A 16,194-nucleotide genomic window follows, 5' to 3' on the forward strand; every position below is an offset into this window, starting at 1 on the left:
CTTCCCCCACCACCACAAGGGAAGGCATATAAGGACTACCCCTAGACATCGGAGCTCAGAATCGGAGCTCATAGCCCTGAAGATGCAGACTGCAATGTTTGCGAAACGTCGGCGCAACGCTGAATCCAAACGCGGCATCCGTCCGGAAGCCAAAGATTTCATTAATCATGGCCGCGAAAGCCTCAAAACTAAAACTGGATTATTGTTTACAGATATTTGTATAACCAATTTCTTATTGCTTCATAACCCTTTTTATGAATTTAGAGTAACCTATGAAAGAGAGTGTGGTCGGCCCGTACATCACTGTTGCTAAGCGTTGTTGGTGATTGTGATTGTCGGTTAATTAATAATGAATGAGAAAAAAATTATTATCATCATTAGTTTCTAATAATTATTCGTCTTGGATTATTACCGCGCACCTGGAAATTGAAATACAATGAAATCGAACATTTAAAAATTTGCTCCTCTGCTGGGGTTCGATCCGGGGTCCTTCTGATCCGTAGACAAGCGTGCTATCCACTGGGCTACCTGCGACTTCTTAGGATGATACATTTTTTTCGGGTATAAAAATTCAACTTGTGTTAGTGTTATTTTGTTATTTTGTTGATATCCTAAATAAACTTTCTGAACTTGAATAAATGATAGGTCCCATGGATTTATGAGTTCAGAATCGATTAATTAATTATAGATAAGGATAATAATAATTATGTAGCCTCGTGCACAAAGGGCTGCTCTAGGCCTGGTCTGGGGCTAGCTTAGATAACTTGGGGGAAAATTATAGCTATGTTTGTAGATGATGATAATGTTCTCACCACCATTAGCTAATGAGTATTGATATAAAAATTGAGAAAATTTATCGAAAGTAAATTTAATTTTCGAGGCCTTGCTGAGCCCTGAATAAGCCTTGACGTACTGAGCCTGAATACTGAAAGCCTGGACTAGGCCTGAATTGAGCCTCGTCAATGGCCCCTTTAATCATCCTCATTTGAAGCTCAAGTGATCGATGAAACCAAGCCTATCCCAGGCCTGAATAACTGAGCCTCGCCAACCCTGGGCTCATACAGGCTTGTTCTCATCGTCAGCCTATGCAATTCTTACCTGGGTAGTCCTCTTTTCGCACCATTTCAGGTTGCCACACAGGTCACAATGGTCTGAAGATGCCAGAGGGAATCGGATGAGGCATAACAATAGTAGTAAAATCTGCTTCTTTCTGTGAGCAGATTACAATAAAATAAGAATGAAGCAGTTCTCGAGTGTACTTCGCATCGAACTGTGATAATTAATTGTAGTTGGGCAGGTCTGTTCCGACGCAACGGAACATTAAAAACTCAATTTATAAATCATTCATCAGTAATTTAAAAATATCACTTAAAAACATTTATTATAACGAGTTCCATGAACCTGTAATAGTTAATTCCACTATTTATGCAAATTGTAACATTTGAGTATTTTCTGGGTTCAACTCAAAGGTGAAACTATATCTTATTCTATTCGCTGTGCGACAAACTTCCACAGTTGAAAGCATCCCTGCAAGGGGCATTATACAGTGGATTCTCCCTAACTTCTCTACTCTCCAACTTCCCAGCAATCAGCGACAGTGGGGAAAGTGTTCCCTTACTCTGAACACCCCACACGTGTGTGAGTGATATGCGTGTATCCTTCTACGCTTCGTGAATGCGCAGTAAACAGTCTCTGCTCCCGCACGTTTTTCGTACTCCCGTCTAGCGACAGAGTGTGGATGTCCGCAACCGCTCATTTTGTGGACTTTCCCGGGGCCGAATTGCCGATGCTGTTGAACCGGCCAAGCCTCGGCCCAGAATTGTCATGCCAAGTCTCGGCGACTCCTTCACGGCCGAGTGTCGGCTGAACGTCAAATGGCCATTCGTCGAATACCAAGTCTCGGCCAATGATTAGGTAAACTTCGGACACCGAGACTTGATAAGGGTTAAACGGAAAAGACAAGTTGGCCAATTCCAAGGGTCAAATCCTCATTAGAGTCAAAGTCTAGCAGGGAAGCCGAGCGCAAGAATGTAAAGGCTCAAAAAGGTATCGCAAGGCTCACGAGGGTCAAATAGGGGTAATAGCAAACGTACTTGTAAGGGTTGGAGGTTTTTATAAAAGGTCGAATGATCATAGGGGTCGAATGGGTCATACAGGAAAACTTGTAAACAGAAGGGTCAAACGATCATAAGGTATGTAAGGTTCAAACTCGAGACCTTAATATTGTAATCTTATCATTTATTGATCATAAATAAATAGGCTGTTTACCATATCCATATTGAGTGTCATAATTAAAGGAAATTAAAGAATCAGATAAGAATACCATACTCTATTCATATAGCAGATAAACTTCCTCGTAACTAACAACTCTACAGTGGCCCAGTGGGAAAGTCAAGGACTAGCAATCCGAAGGTTCCAGGATCGAATTACGACGAGTCCAACTTTTTCACATATCATTATCAGCGGTTATCGGTTTCTTTAGGAAGGATTAGTCGAAGAATGTAAATTAAATAATAAAAAAATAATGTATTAATTAATTTTTTCAACTATTAAAAATGAGTATTGGGTGGGTCATGGGTGCCGATCATCGGTTGACGCTTGGCAGCCAATAGCGGCCCGTCGTTATCAAACCAGTAACTAGCCGAGGCTGGGCTAAGGCCGATTGACGATCGGCACCCAAGACTAGGCCGCTCGGCTGCCAGTACTGGCCCAATCTTGGCCCGTTGGACTTTTGGTCCCCGGGAATTGTAGCCCCGACGCGATGAAGTTAGGGAGACTCCTATAGCTGAAAAGAACCCTAAGGATGCACCACAGCAAGACGTTGAATATCAAAACGATCGAATAGTCTTCACCCAGCGGGCAGTCTGGGCCCATCAGCTGCTTAACGTATTTGAATACAAATACGTTAAAAAACGTATTATTCGTTTGTTTTCGTTTGAAAATTGATTTTTCAAATAAATTCTCTCTTGCGAAATACTCAAGTCGAGATACGCGGCAGCGTATCGGCCGAGGAAAATTTTTTACTCTGACTGCCCAACACTTCAGGCCGAGCACTACCCGGTATCTATACAGTCGAGCACTAAAGTTCGTGAACAGCCTGAACTTGCATCACATGTACTCTGTTCACGAACTTTAGTGTTCGACTGTACACGAAATAACTACCCGCTCCACCAGGGTTGGGTCGTTCACTAAAAATCGGAATTTTCTACGGTACACAGTAGAATACTGGTAATTTACCTCTAAATGGGAAAAAAGATAAATAACTGGTAGAAAACCCCTTAACCCGACTATCAATGCAGTAACCCACGTGACTGAATTGCACGAGGGTTATACCTTACGAGGGTCAAACGTCACGAGGGTCATACCTTGCAAGGATCAAACGTCACGGTGACCATACTTAGCAAGCGTCAAACGTCATGAGGGTTATATCTTGCAAAGATCATGCCTCGCGAGGGTCAAATGTGGCACAGGTCATATCTCGCAAGAATCCTCGTCAGGGTGAAACGTGCATGAAGCACGTAAACGTGGTGAAGGGTGCAACGATCATACATCACAAGGGGCCAACATCGCGAGGTTCAGAAGTCGCAAGGGTTGACCTTTGAGATTGTCCTCTGCCTACGTCCGTTGTTTAGTCGTTACAACGTTTGAAACTCGCGAAATATAACCCTTTGATCTTCGCGATCTATGACCATTGCGATGTTTGACCCTTGTGAGGCATGACCCTTGCAACCCTGTCAATGGGGTTATTCTCGCGCCAGAATGACTGAGTTCTTCTCAGTCACGCATACACGCGGCCAAAAAGGTCTAAAACCTCCTTGGTAAATTACTGGCTTTTTTACATGTAGAAAACTTGGTAAAATACCGGTAGTATTTTACTTGCCCAACCCTGCTCTCCACTACCTCCGGATGCCTATTAAATAAAATAAAAACGAGTCAAGCTACATGGAAAATACCCTTAGTTACATTATATAAATCGCTCACGCGCATTTCATTGATGTGCCCACTTTTTTGTTCAAGTCAATATTACGAAACCTACACGCATGGCAATGAGTTTCTATCCTAATATTCGCAGTTCACATTATCTCCGAACCCTAAGTGTGAGGTTTGAGTTTCGAAGTTGGGAGCAGTGTGAACCAGCCACGCGCGTGAAGGAGGGAAAGAGAAAGAGTGTGTTATTCGTCCTCTTTTCTCCTTATACTCCATTTATTGTGTGATTTGACTAATTTACTTATTGTAAACGCAAAATAAACATGAAAAATTAGGTGATCTGCAAAGCAATTTTGCGAGAAAATTTTCCCCTGTATTCAAATAATTAATATTATGAATTCAAATCATGAGTTACATGTGGGCAAGTATAGTTTAGCAGTTTAGTTACGTTGAAAATTTAAATAAGCTCGACGTTCATCAGAAATTTACAAATTGATTTGAGTGTTTGAATAATAAATTTTGTGGAAATTTGACAATTGGAATCAATGCATAAATGTGAAAAATAACATGATAGAAGTAATTTGCTTTCAGTGAAAAAAATACGCCCAATTTGATTTCAACGAACTAAATTAGACAAACTCAAAATCAATTATTTCCTTGCTTGGCAAAAATAAATGAAAGCTTGCTAAAAAAATGAAAATAATTATTTAGCCTAATCATTATTTAGAATAACTATTTAATTATCTATTTAAATTGAGACGGTGGTTTTATCTTCACTGATTTTAGACCTGAGATTTGAGACCTGACTTGGCTTATTTTCATTGGTTTCTGTATTTTTTTCAAGTTTTCCAAGGAAGTGGTATTTTTCTAGAAAATTGTCTTCCTCATTTCCAAGACAAACTAAAGAAAAATTTTGCTTAGCAGAGTGGTTTTTTTACAAAAATAATATTTTTTTTAGGATGAATCTAATCATATCTTCCATACAAATCAAACTCAATCATTTCAACTTCTTACATAAAATTCGATCCATTCAAGATAATATTTCATCGATGCTTTTTAACTAAAAACATTGTTATCATTCAGCTATGAATTGTTAGCTCAGGAGTATTGCCCTGTTGGTACATTGTCTTTTCGCTGGAGATGCTTGGGCATATTTCCTGGCATTGTCCGGTTGGCTCCACTTTTGGCTGATCTACTACGTATGCGCAATCTGCACAATAAGTTGTTCCTTTGTTCCTTTTCTTAGTCAAAGCAATTAAAACCAGATGAAATGCGTACTGAGGCGTGATTTAAGTTTTTTAATTTCTGATCGTACTTCTGCTTATCATCTGTATATTGCAATTTATAGTCACAAAGAAGTTAATTTTCTCGTCTATTTCTATTCTCCATATGCAATTTAACTAATTGAAGAGATGTTGCCACACACACCCCCTTGCACCAATGTGTGGTACTACACACATATACTAAAAGATGCAATAAGGAAATTAAATTAAATTAAAACCATAAAAATTTAGTCACCCCTCGCAAAATTTCGGAAACTCCAGGTTCAGAACAACAAGAAAAATGAATTTTGAAGTTGCTGCTTGTATATGAGGTTAAATGGGTCATCGATAATTTTAGTATTTTTTTGTCACTCTGGTCGTAAGGCAGCGTTTTAGGCGCGTGTCCCTGTTCCACGCCGCAGGCACACCTGCCTAAAACACTGCCTACGACCCGCGTGACGAAAAATATTGTTCGACACACGGGCGCAGAAAAATTTTCTGACTCATATGATTTGCATCACTTGCCTTCGGCTCGTACTGCAAACTCATATTCGCCAGAAAAATTTTCATGCGCCCTAGTATCGAAATGTACTATTTCCATATTGTCAACTGGTCGATAATGTGGGGAAAATGTAGGAGTTATCGATGCTCCCTTCAACCTTATGTATACATAGCAACTTTAAAAGTCACTTTTGTTGTTGTTCTGGACCTGGGGTTTCCGAAATTTTGCAATTGGTGCCTAAATGAATTAAACAATATGTAAAAAAAATTTCATGAAATTGGCTGCATTTGTCGAATATCCTACTTCCCACCACCTAATCAATTAGTCTATTAATTGATAATGGTGGTCACGATTATCGATAATACCACAGTTTATTATCATAATGATATAGATGAAATGCATGGCGGGTTGTTGATATAGAAGAAATTTAAATAATATTTGATGAATTTATTCGGTTTTGCGGTCATTCGTGACTGTAATAATATGAATGGTTATAAACTTGAGAAGGGTAGGAGGGAAAACAAGGGGGAGGGGGGGTAAGAAACAGTCGATATGCACAAATTCTAAAATTGGGTGAGGCGAGAATGTCTCGATAGCTCAGTGGTCAAGAGCAACTGCCCGGACTGCAGAAGGACGTGGGTTCAAATCCCACTGGATCGAACCCAAAGAGCCCTCAAATTTTATTTTATGCATTGACTAATTAACACATTGTCGAGCTGCGAATCTCATCTCCTGAACCAGTGGGAGTGAATGGATAGCGAATTGCGTCCCTCTTTCAGTTTAAAGTTCGCATTTGATGCATGGAGAGAAATATTCAATAAAAATTACGTATCTTTTCCGTAATTCCGGAGCGAAATGTGGTTATAGGAAATTTTACGGAACTGTCACGAAATTTTTCCGGAGCGTTCTGTAATTTTTATCTAAATCTCTTGTGAAAAATTACGATACCGTCACTTAAATTTTCTGAGTCGATTCCATAATCGGTGAGTGAAGTGAGAGTTCCGCAATTTTTACTGAACATTTCTCACCGTGTGGAATTCAAATAGCAGCACGAAGGAACAGTGTACCTCGAACATCTGAGGAATCCGGTTCCGGTTTTTTTTTTCTCTAAATTTTAATTCTATTTGAATTTATTTAATGCCTAAAGGTGGTTAGGCGACGTGCTGAGTTGAATTTGGAGCGAGAGAGTTTCCGTGGTTCCCGGTAGCTTAGTTGGAAGAGTGCCCGGCGCGTAACTGGGAGACTCGGGTTCGAATCCCGGCTGAGCGGATCGGGATTTTTTCTCTCTAAATTTTAATTCTATTTGAATTTTTTTAATTTTCGAATCACGAATGACCCGCAAAACCGAATAAATTCATCAAATATATATATACCACGGTCGATAAAATCATGAAAACTGTAATAAATTGAAATAATATTACCAGAAATGGGGCGACAGCTCAGTGGTGGAGTATTGGACAGTTTTTAATATTATCAAGATTTCATCAAGGGTTTTTTTCCCAACCGTTTTCCCTAAAAACTTTTAAGTCCAAACCAATAGTGGTTGTCTGAGTGTCTCCGCACCAACCTAATATAAAATTCTTTTTTACATACTATCAACTAACGTTCTAAAACTCTTCAGTAATACTAAGATCCTGAGATCTTAGTTCTCTGCTTGGCACATGTTTCGAAGCTTTCAAACCAAAAAATAATTTTTGAATGTATTTTTTGTAACAGTTTATTATACTTATAAGGTCGAGATGTATCCTTGGTTGAATGAGAATATAGTTTGTTACAAAAAAATAGAGTATTTTTTTTTCTTTATTCTATTTCCTAAGTTATTTTGATATTCCATCATTATTTTAGTGTTCTGCTGACCTCCTCATTGGGTAGCTGAGCCGGACCAGATTGGGATTACCTAATAAGGATCCGACATCCCCCTCGAGCGGACCCTGTCGGGACCTCACATGAAACCGATGAAAATTTTATTCAGGAGATATGACTCTTGCGACGTTTAAACCTCGCGAGGAAAAATTGGAGATCGTTGTTCGACACTTCAACATGCTACATGCCTTCGCCTGCGGTCACCAAAGTCTACAACCTTTCTGGTAAATAACTTCTTTTACATGTCGAAAACTAGGTAAATTGCCAGTGGTATTTTACTCGTCTAACCTTGCTAACAGCTAGGAGCCTGCGTAGTATCACATTTAAAGACCCACATAAATACACCTCAGATACCATTAGAATCACCAAGAACTATCGATCCCCTACTGCGCACAACTCCATTATCAAAGCCGAAAGGAAAACCCCAGGCAAGAAGTAAAAGTTAAGAGGGTGAGAAGAATACCTAATAGCCGAGAAAGTGTCGTAAATGACGGGAGGCATTCTCTTCATTTATTACCCTATTTCTCGTCTGTAGTTGAATGATGTATAGTCCAACGTGTTTTTGGCATTTTCAATTGCTCGTCCCTCCTCTCCTTTTTCCACAATTTGATACCACGACACAATAGTTCGAAGATGCGGAAGGGCATCGAATGAGGTACAACAATGGGAGTAGTGCTGCCGCTTTGTGGGTGTAAATTGCAATAAGAAAACAATGAAAGCTTCGCTGATTGTGCTTTTTGCCCAACCGCGATAATAAATTGTGGCTGGACAAATGTGAGATTCCACCACTGGCAATGTCCGGGGTTTTCTCCAAGGGAATGGATGATTGTTTTCGTTGTCAATTGTTATTATCCAGGGGAATGAATCCATTTATCCACGTGTAATATCTGCGTTTTTCTTGTTGCAATGGTTCTTTTCAGGCTAATGACTGACGTCAAATTTTGAAATTACTTGGTTGACACAAAGAAGTTGACTTCATCTGTACTTCTCGTGTTTACCCAGCGAACTTTGTTCATAATCGGTGGCAAAGTTTTAAGCACAATCGATGATGAGTTTCGTAGTTTTGGAAAGCTGCCATTATATGTGTTCAACAGTCGAGAATCAAGACCACATCCAGCTTTGCACAGCTGTAGAAGGGAAACTATGAAACTTGAATGCTAATCCCGATGAAAAATTTCGTACCACTCGAAGTACATTATCAAGTAATACTTCACCACGTATCGGGCCCGGAAGATAAAGAATAAAATGCTAGAGAGGACGATTGCGAGCTCAAAAAGTAGACTTGACTGATGAACGATGGAGTAAAGCATTTATTGGCCAAATAAAGATGGAATATCTCTCAGTCAATGAAATAAATGGTAATCGTCAGAGGAGATAAGATATTTCCAGTAATCCCATGAGGTCCGGAAATACTAACATCATGTATCTATTAATATGAACACCCTCAGCCTCCCAGTGAGCTGATGTATTGAACTCGACCCTCGTTCCCTGTTGAACAGGGGCCTGGATAGGAGATTAAATTGAAACGAATAATTTATAGTTTCGGCACTCCTGCATTGGAGGCCAACGGGACTATAGAATCAAATATTTCCGTCTATTTGTCTTTCTCCAACGCATCCATAAACAAAGGTTTACATCAAGTTTAGCTTTCTGTTTTGGTAATGTGCCTTCTTTTCCTTTCTGCATAATTGCGAATGTATATTGAGTGGATTATCAATTTTACTTGAAACTTAAAGCACTTGATATTGGTGGTTCATTACAGTTCGTGTTTTCATTATTTTTCTATCAAATTCATCTGTAATTAGTTTTTGTGTGGATATAAGAAATGTTCATTTCACGTACACCTAAATAAAACCTCGCTTTTCTTCTGGTTGTCTTTGACCTAGGAGAAATCCAAACTCGCGATCGACTTGCTAAGAAATTGTCGTGCGAACTTACACATTATGGCGATCGTCATTGTAAAGCAGATTCTACAGTTAACGCAACGCAGGCTTGACGCAGCACTTGAAATTGTTCAAAACAGTTGGTTACCTGTTTTTCGATTATTTTGACAATTGCACGCGTTGCACGCGAAAAGTCGGGAAAAAATTCTAGTGCTCAACAGAAACTCGAATAGAAATTCGAGATGAGCACGGGAATTTTTACTGTAAGTTCATTAATTTTTGCAAGGGAATACGAGAAAAATTCCAGAGCTAGTATTAGGAAATTTCCGGATGTGTCAATTTAGTAAGGAATTCAGAAGAAAATTGGGTGAAAAATTTTCTAAATTCTTGGGAACATTAGGAATTTTATTGTGAAGTCAGGAAAATTTTCCGCTGCTAGCATTGTAATTTTTCACATTCTTCCTATCCTCGTACGTGTCCGCTCGTCATCGGCAACGTTTGGCATGCCGAACTGAGCCGAGCAGCTACACTCGGAAGTCCCGAGTTGGGACTTACAGATGACGTCTCCATGTGAACGTCGGGTAACGTTAGCAAAAATTAAGAATTGAGAGGGTGTGTGAAAAGCAAATGTGTGAAATGGACCCGTCTCGGAAATTGCTAAAAATTGGTGACATTATTTAGTGGTAATGTTTTAAATTAATGTAAAGTTACTCGAAGTAATCATCGAATCGATTCAATAAAAAAAAACCTATAAAAACCGATAAAAATAATGAGTTTAGTGCAATTCTCATCTCCATTCATGGTATCGTATATTAATTTGAATAACAATGAACAAAATTATCAATCAGTAATTTAAAAAAAATCGAAAATTTCGGCCGGTGGAAAATTGTGTGTCTGTGAACTAATTTTTTGTTTGCCTATAAAGATTTCGTGCTGACAACGACAAATTTTCTAGTGCCGACGAGAAAATTTTCATGTATTGTCATATTGCGCTTCGATCCTCGTACAGCACTAGAATTTTTTCCAGAATTTCCCCACAAAAATTCTCCGACTTTTCTCTTCGTGCACTTACTGCAGCCACGCTACAGGTTCAATCCCCGCATTTTGGTCTTCTCGCAGACGTGAGTTACAACAGTGATGCAAGGGTTCATGAGCGTAAATGGAAAAGTTACCGTAATCTCCAATAGTAATGAGAGAATTACCAAAACTTGGAACACGTAAATTCATAAAACATAAATAAAATATATTTTAACACCTTGGGAAGTTCTTCGTGATAAAAATGAAAATACGGTTGAGGTTTGGGCAGTTTTCTACAGCACTACTTTTCCTTGAAGAAGGATCTGGTTGTCGAATCGATTCAAGAACTTTCTTCAACTTGAAATAAGTAGGTTTTTGGTTCTATTGCTTCGGAATTTTTCTTCGTAAATTAAGTTTGATATTAATAGAAAATTCGTGCCCTTCAAATCTTTGAATGAGCACCTGAAAGAACCCATTCTAACATGCACCAGCTACCCTAATCAGTTTCTTACTTTCATCGTTACTATAATGCTTTCTACAAGAATCAGTTTTCTTGAAATTAGTGGCTTGGTTCCACAAACTAGAAACGTTTTCTTTCTGTATAATCGCTAGCGAAGCAAGTGGCCAGCCAGTATTAGAAACTTCATTCGTCACGAATCATTTAACATTTGAAATATTCGCACATTTTAAATTTCAAGTAATTGTCACGGGAGCAGACTGAGACGGCAGTCTCTGAAACAGCTCCATAGAATTTCTAATGCGAACACTAGAGAGGAAAAAGGAAAAGTTCCATTGAGACTCATAGCAATACAATTTAATGCAGCCTCAGAGGCCAGCGAGAAAATCTCGAATGAGATTCCCGTTCCTAATGGGAATATTGCACTCCGTTGTCACAACACATGCCAAAAGTTCGATGATCCTTCACCCATACTACTCCTAAAGCTTCCTCGGGCTCAACGTACGAGACTGATAAAGTGAAAGCCGTGGGGTATATGAGTGAGATGTATAAAAACAGCAAGAGGGGGAGGTAGGGGTTTATGTGGAATTACTCACCTACTACTGTTGACGGAGGTGTTGCTCCTGCTGCGTCGCGAGATAATGGAGTCCCCACGGTTGACAACGCCCTTGTGGGTGATACTGAATGCCCTGAGTCTGTACAAATCATCACCAGCACGTGGGTTGTACGCTTTCTCTGGGAGACTGTAGACTCTTGGCCTTACGTGATCTGGAACTGCCCGACAACACTCAATATCAGTGATGCATTCATTTTGAATGATATGATCGTTTCGGTACTCTAGTCGTTGAGGTTCAGAAACAAATATTGCAAAATATGATGGATTCACGAGACGGGTATCAAGCGCTCAATACCACCATATGTCGAGAAATCCAACAAAAATCCCAAGCACTCTCTGTATATACTATCGGAAATTACGGAGATGAATAGAAAATCAATCATAGATAGACAAAGTTTTGATCTGCACGAATATGTCACTGATTTCCAGGGATATGTTACTGATTTTGAGAAATATATCACTAATTATTGGTGATATTAGACACTGATTGGAATAATTCTGATAGGTACGGATTTCCGTCACTGAAATTTGGTAGTAGATTCCTAAAGATCAGAGATGAGTCTGTGAACATGAGTAAAGTTTCTGTCAAAATCCCAGGTCCCATTTTCCTCTTCGTGAGGTATAAAACGGGAGACTCTTAATTGTTTCTCTGCATGTACGATCGATCGAGTTTCAAATCGGCCTAGAATTGGTATGCCAAGCCTTGGCGACCCACTCACGGCCAAGTATCGGCTTTGGACTGGCATGCCAAGTCTCGGCGACTCCTTCACGGCCAAGTGTCGGCTGAACGTCAAATGACCATTCGTCGAATACCAAGTCTCGGCCAATAATTGGATAAATTTCGGACGCCGAGACTTGATAAGAGTCAAACAGGAAAGACGAGTTAACCAATTCCAAGGGTCAAAGCCTCATTAATGTCAAAGTCTAGCAGGGAAGACGAGCGCAATAATGTAAAAGGTCAACATGGTGTCACGAGAGTCACAAGGGTCATAAGGGTCAAACAGGGGTAATAGCACACGTACTTGTAAGGGTTAGAGGCTTTTATAAAAGGTCGAATGTCATAGGCGTCGAATGGGTCATACAGGAAAACGTATAAACAGATGCTAAGGTTCAAACTCGAGACCTGAATACTGTAATCTTATTATTTGTTAATCATAAATAAATAGGCTGTTTACCATATATATATTGAGTTTCATAATTAAAAAAAATTAAATAATAATTAAAGAATACCATATTTTATTCATATAGGCGATAAAGTTCTTCGTAACTAACAACTCTACAGTGGCCGAGGGGGTAAAGTCAAGGACTAGCAACCCGAAGGTTCGAGAATCGAATCCCGCCCGACTAGAAATTTTACTCGGCAAACCCTTCGGCCCTGCTGCGGCATGCCGAGTCTGCCGTTCGGCGCTGGTGTGGTCAACCGAGTCCGGCCCAGATGATGCGCGTTACGCGAGTTTCACGTTCGGGCCGGATCATGGTTGCCGTATTCAAGCCAAGTCGTGGGGGCCAATTAAAATTATTATTAATCTTATTGGTAATTTATCATCAATTATTGTTCATTCAATCGCCACTCTCAAAATTATTCCGAAAATTTTTAAATGACACCGGTTCAATAATTTTATATATATGTACACATGGATGATTCAACTATCCACGATCATTATTAATAATGTAAAAAAAAGAAAATAATTATATGCTATCAAAATTGATCATCTGTTATTTATCACTCTTGACTCCCTAACGTATTTATCGCTGAGAAACCGATTTTTTTAGCCTAAAATATTCCACCCATGACTGGTTTCGAACCCGGGACCTACAGATTACTAATCCTACGCCTTAGCCAACTAGCCTACCGCGCTATTCGTGCATTTTGAAATTCGTACTGTCTACCCGAGTGGAAATTCTGGTCAGGTCTTGATCAAGTTTGGATCGGGTTAGGCCTGACCACTGATCAGGTATTGATCAAGTTGACGGACCCGATCTTGATCAGATATATTACGCCTCTGACCAATCCGGATTTAATCAGGACGAATGGATCCGAACTTGATCAAGTCAACTGTATGAAAACCGGATGACCTGTCTGTCTGTGTCAATAACAATTATCAATGATAACTAATACAAAACAAAAGATGATTAAATTCTTTCACCGTAAGCCGCCTCTCTTAATGAACCTCTACTGTTATTACCTCTGAAAAAGCTTATTATTTTTTTACCGATGCTGGGGATCGAACCGGGGACCCTATGATTACTAATCCTATGCCCTAACCACTACGCTATCGCGCTATTACTATTGAGTTAACTGTACATTGCCTATATAATTTGTATCGGGGTATTCGTTGAATTTACGATTATTCCTAATCTCGCGGATGTGCGTGCATATTCTCCGAGATAAAATATGTTCAATTAAATTTTTATTTATTTCATTAATGAATAATAATAATGATAATAACAATAACTCTAATAAATAAATAGACATTTGGTGATTTTTTTGTCAAGATCATTTGCGTGTAAATTTGATACTCCTCTAATACGTATTTACGACATCATCATCCCTCCCTTCTGTACATTTGAGAAGGGCTGGCTGTTAATTAAATTGATGAATTAACTTAAATTTATTAAATTAAATTAATGTAATTTAATTTATTTTAATTATAGTATAATGATGATTTTAAAAATTGAAAATAATTATTGATAATGTTTGATAAAACTTGATTTGAATAGTATAATAATAGTTCATTAAATTATCCGAAAAACTTATTACAATTAATGTCAGGTGGACCGGATCGGAATCTGATCATTTTCTCTTCAATTGACCCCGTTCAAATGCCGATCAGGGTGAGATCGTGCCTACCTGATCAGAACTTGATCTGAATCATCTTGCTCTTTTTTGGATCCGATCTACTGGATCAAAACTTGGTCAGGTTCTCATCAGGAATCACCGGAGCAGTCGAACCTTACAAAAACTTGATCAAGTTCTGATCGTGCTTCAGGTGGGCCTGAAGCAATTTCCACTCAGGACTGTCCGTAAAACGTCGTTTTACGGACACTTCGTGTGTTTCAAACGCCGTTTATGGACATGAAGATAAATTATGTGCGTCACTCGGTCAAAAACAACTTTTCTAACTCGTGTGATTGCATTCCTCGGCTTTGTCTCGGTCTGCAAACTTCACTCTCGTCAGAAAAGTTTTTTTCGGCTTTGTGACGAAAATAGCTATTTTACTCGAAAGTTCAGTTTCCTACGAATGTGATCTGTTAGATGACGTTATATAAAAAAAACACTGAACTCATTTGTTTCATTGAAAAAGGGAAAAATCAGAGGGGTTTCATTTTACCCCATTGTTTATTTTGCTCCACAGTGTCATTCTGCCTCGGTCACCCCTATAATGGGGTTATATGCTGTTATTTTGCAATCATGACAGTACATCACCTGATTTAAAGATGAAATCTTTTATTTTTCTCTTCAATTTCCATCAAATCGGGGAAGAAAACGAATATGAGAATTACTCTCTTTATGGTTCTGATTTTAGGTATTCTTTTCTTCTTTGAATATATTCTTGTCTATCGTGGTGACAAATATTATTGTTTTACATTATTTTTGCTGACTTTATTATTGAACTGCAAATAATCCAACCTGTTATCTTCTATTTATTGAGGTATACACATTGATTCTTTCCTCTTGCATATAGGAAATGAGGAAAGAGGCAGAAAATGGGTTCATGTGCGTGGTAGAAACTGCAATTGATGCCTGTGAGCATAACAGAATGGCGAGGTTCAGGCGATTCTTTTGCAAAGTTTTATTAATTAATTCTCCCATTTAATAAATAAAGAAATAAATGCAGAAAAATCATAAGAATAATCATTCTATTTAGCTGTCTTCCCCACATTTCGGATTTATGATCAAGAAAAATATTTATCGAATTTCAGATCGATCTCAAGTTTTTACGAGAGCAAAAACTGGGTCGATTACATTATCTGTATTTTACTGATTTTACCTTCTTGCTTCCGAATGCAAGCCTTATGATCGGTTATTTTTACGATCTTCTAATTTTGCTTGGAAATGATGTAGAATGCCATGAAACATGAAGATATGATGTTTTTAAAAAATGTGTGTATGTATGTCCATATGTCTGTGGGTAGATTTTTGGAAATTTTTTATAAATCTCAATTATCAATAACTCTCAGACAAGTAAAGTTGCAGTTATAAATCTGAAATTTTATCACATAATTGCTATCATTTGGGAGCAGCTCTGAGCGCAGTTTCAGAGCAATTGGTGAAGTCGTTTTTGAGATACAGCAATTTCTCAAAAATAGTTTTTCCTCAATATCTCAAATACCACGTGACTTAAATGAAATTTCTACATCAAAGGGTTCCTTGTGATAATATCTATCAAGTCATAATATCCCTACGAAACTAGAAACAGTTTGATGATAATTGGCATTTTTCACACAGAGAAAAAAAAATGTTAATTCATGATTTTTATTCTAGATTCTAGAATCTGCAGTTCAGAACTTGCATCCGGCTAAAATCTAGAAAAAAAAATTAATTTCAGAAAATAAATAAATGAAATTAATCAACCAAAAAATGATGGTTTCAAGGTAAAAATATTCTGGAATCTATCGAATTAGGGGATTAAGTTCCCCTCATTAGCACATTTTCAAAATGAAAG

At 38.5% G+C, this 16,194-nt stretch overlaps 1 protein-coding gene across 1 annotated transcript in view; it reads right to left on the reverse strand.

Moving 5' to 3' along the window:
• The window catches only part of LOC107044647 (ras-related protein Rap-2a-like), a gene marked incomplete at its 5' end in the record, with an annotated part of 161,314 nt that extends 149,629 nt beyond the window's left edge, over positions 1-11,685 (reverse strand). The window contains one exon of the mRNA XM_015266595.1: positions 11,508-11,685. Within this exon, the coding sequence (XP_015122081.1) occupies positions 11,508-11,685 (178 nt within the window). The remainder of the gene's footprint in view (positions 1-11,507) is intronic.
• Positions 11,686-16,194: the final 4,509 nt, after the last annotated feature.

This window comes from Diachasma alloeum, unplaced genomic scaffold (genome assembly GCF_001412515.2).
Source record: "Diachasma alloeum isolate Michigan unplaced genomic scaffold, Dall2.0 Dall_scaffold_00776, whole genome shotgun sequence".
NCBI lineage: Eukaryota > Metazoa > Arthropoda > Insecta > Hymenoptera > Braconidae > Diachasma > Diachasma alloeum.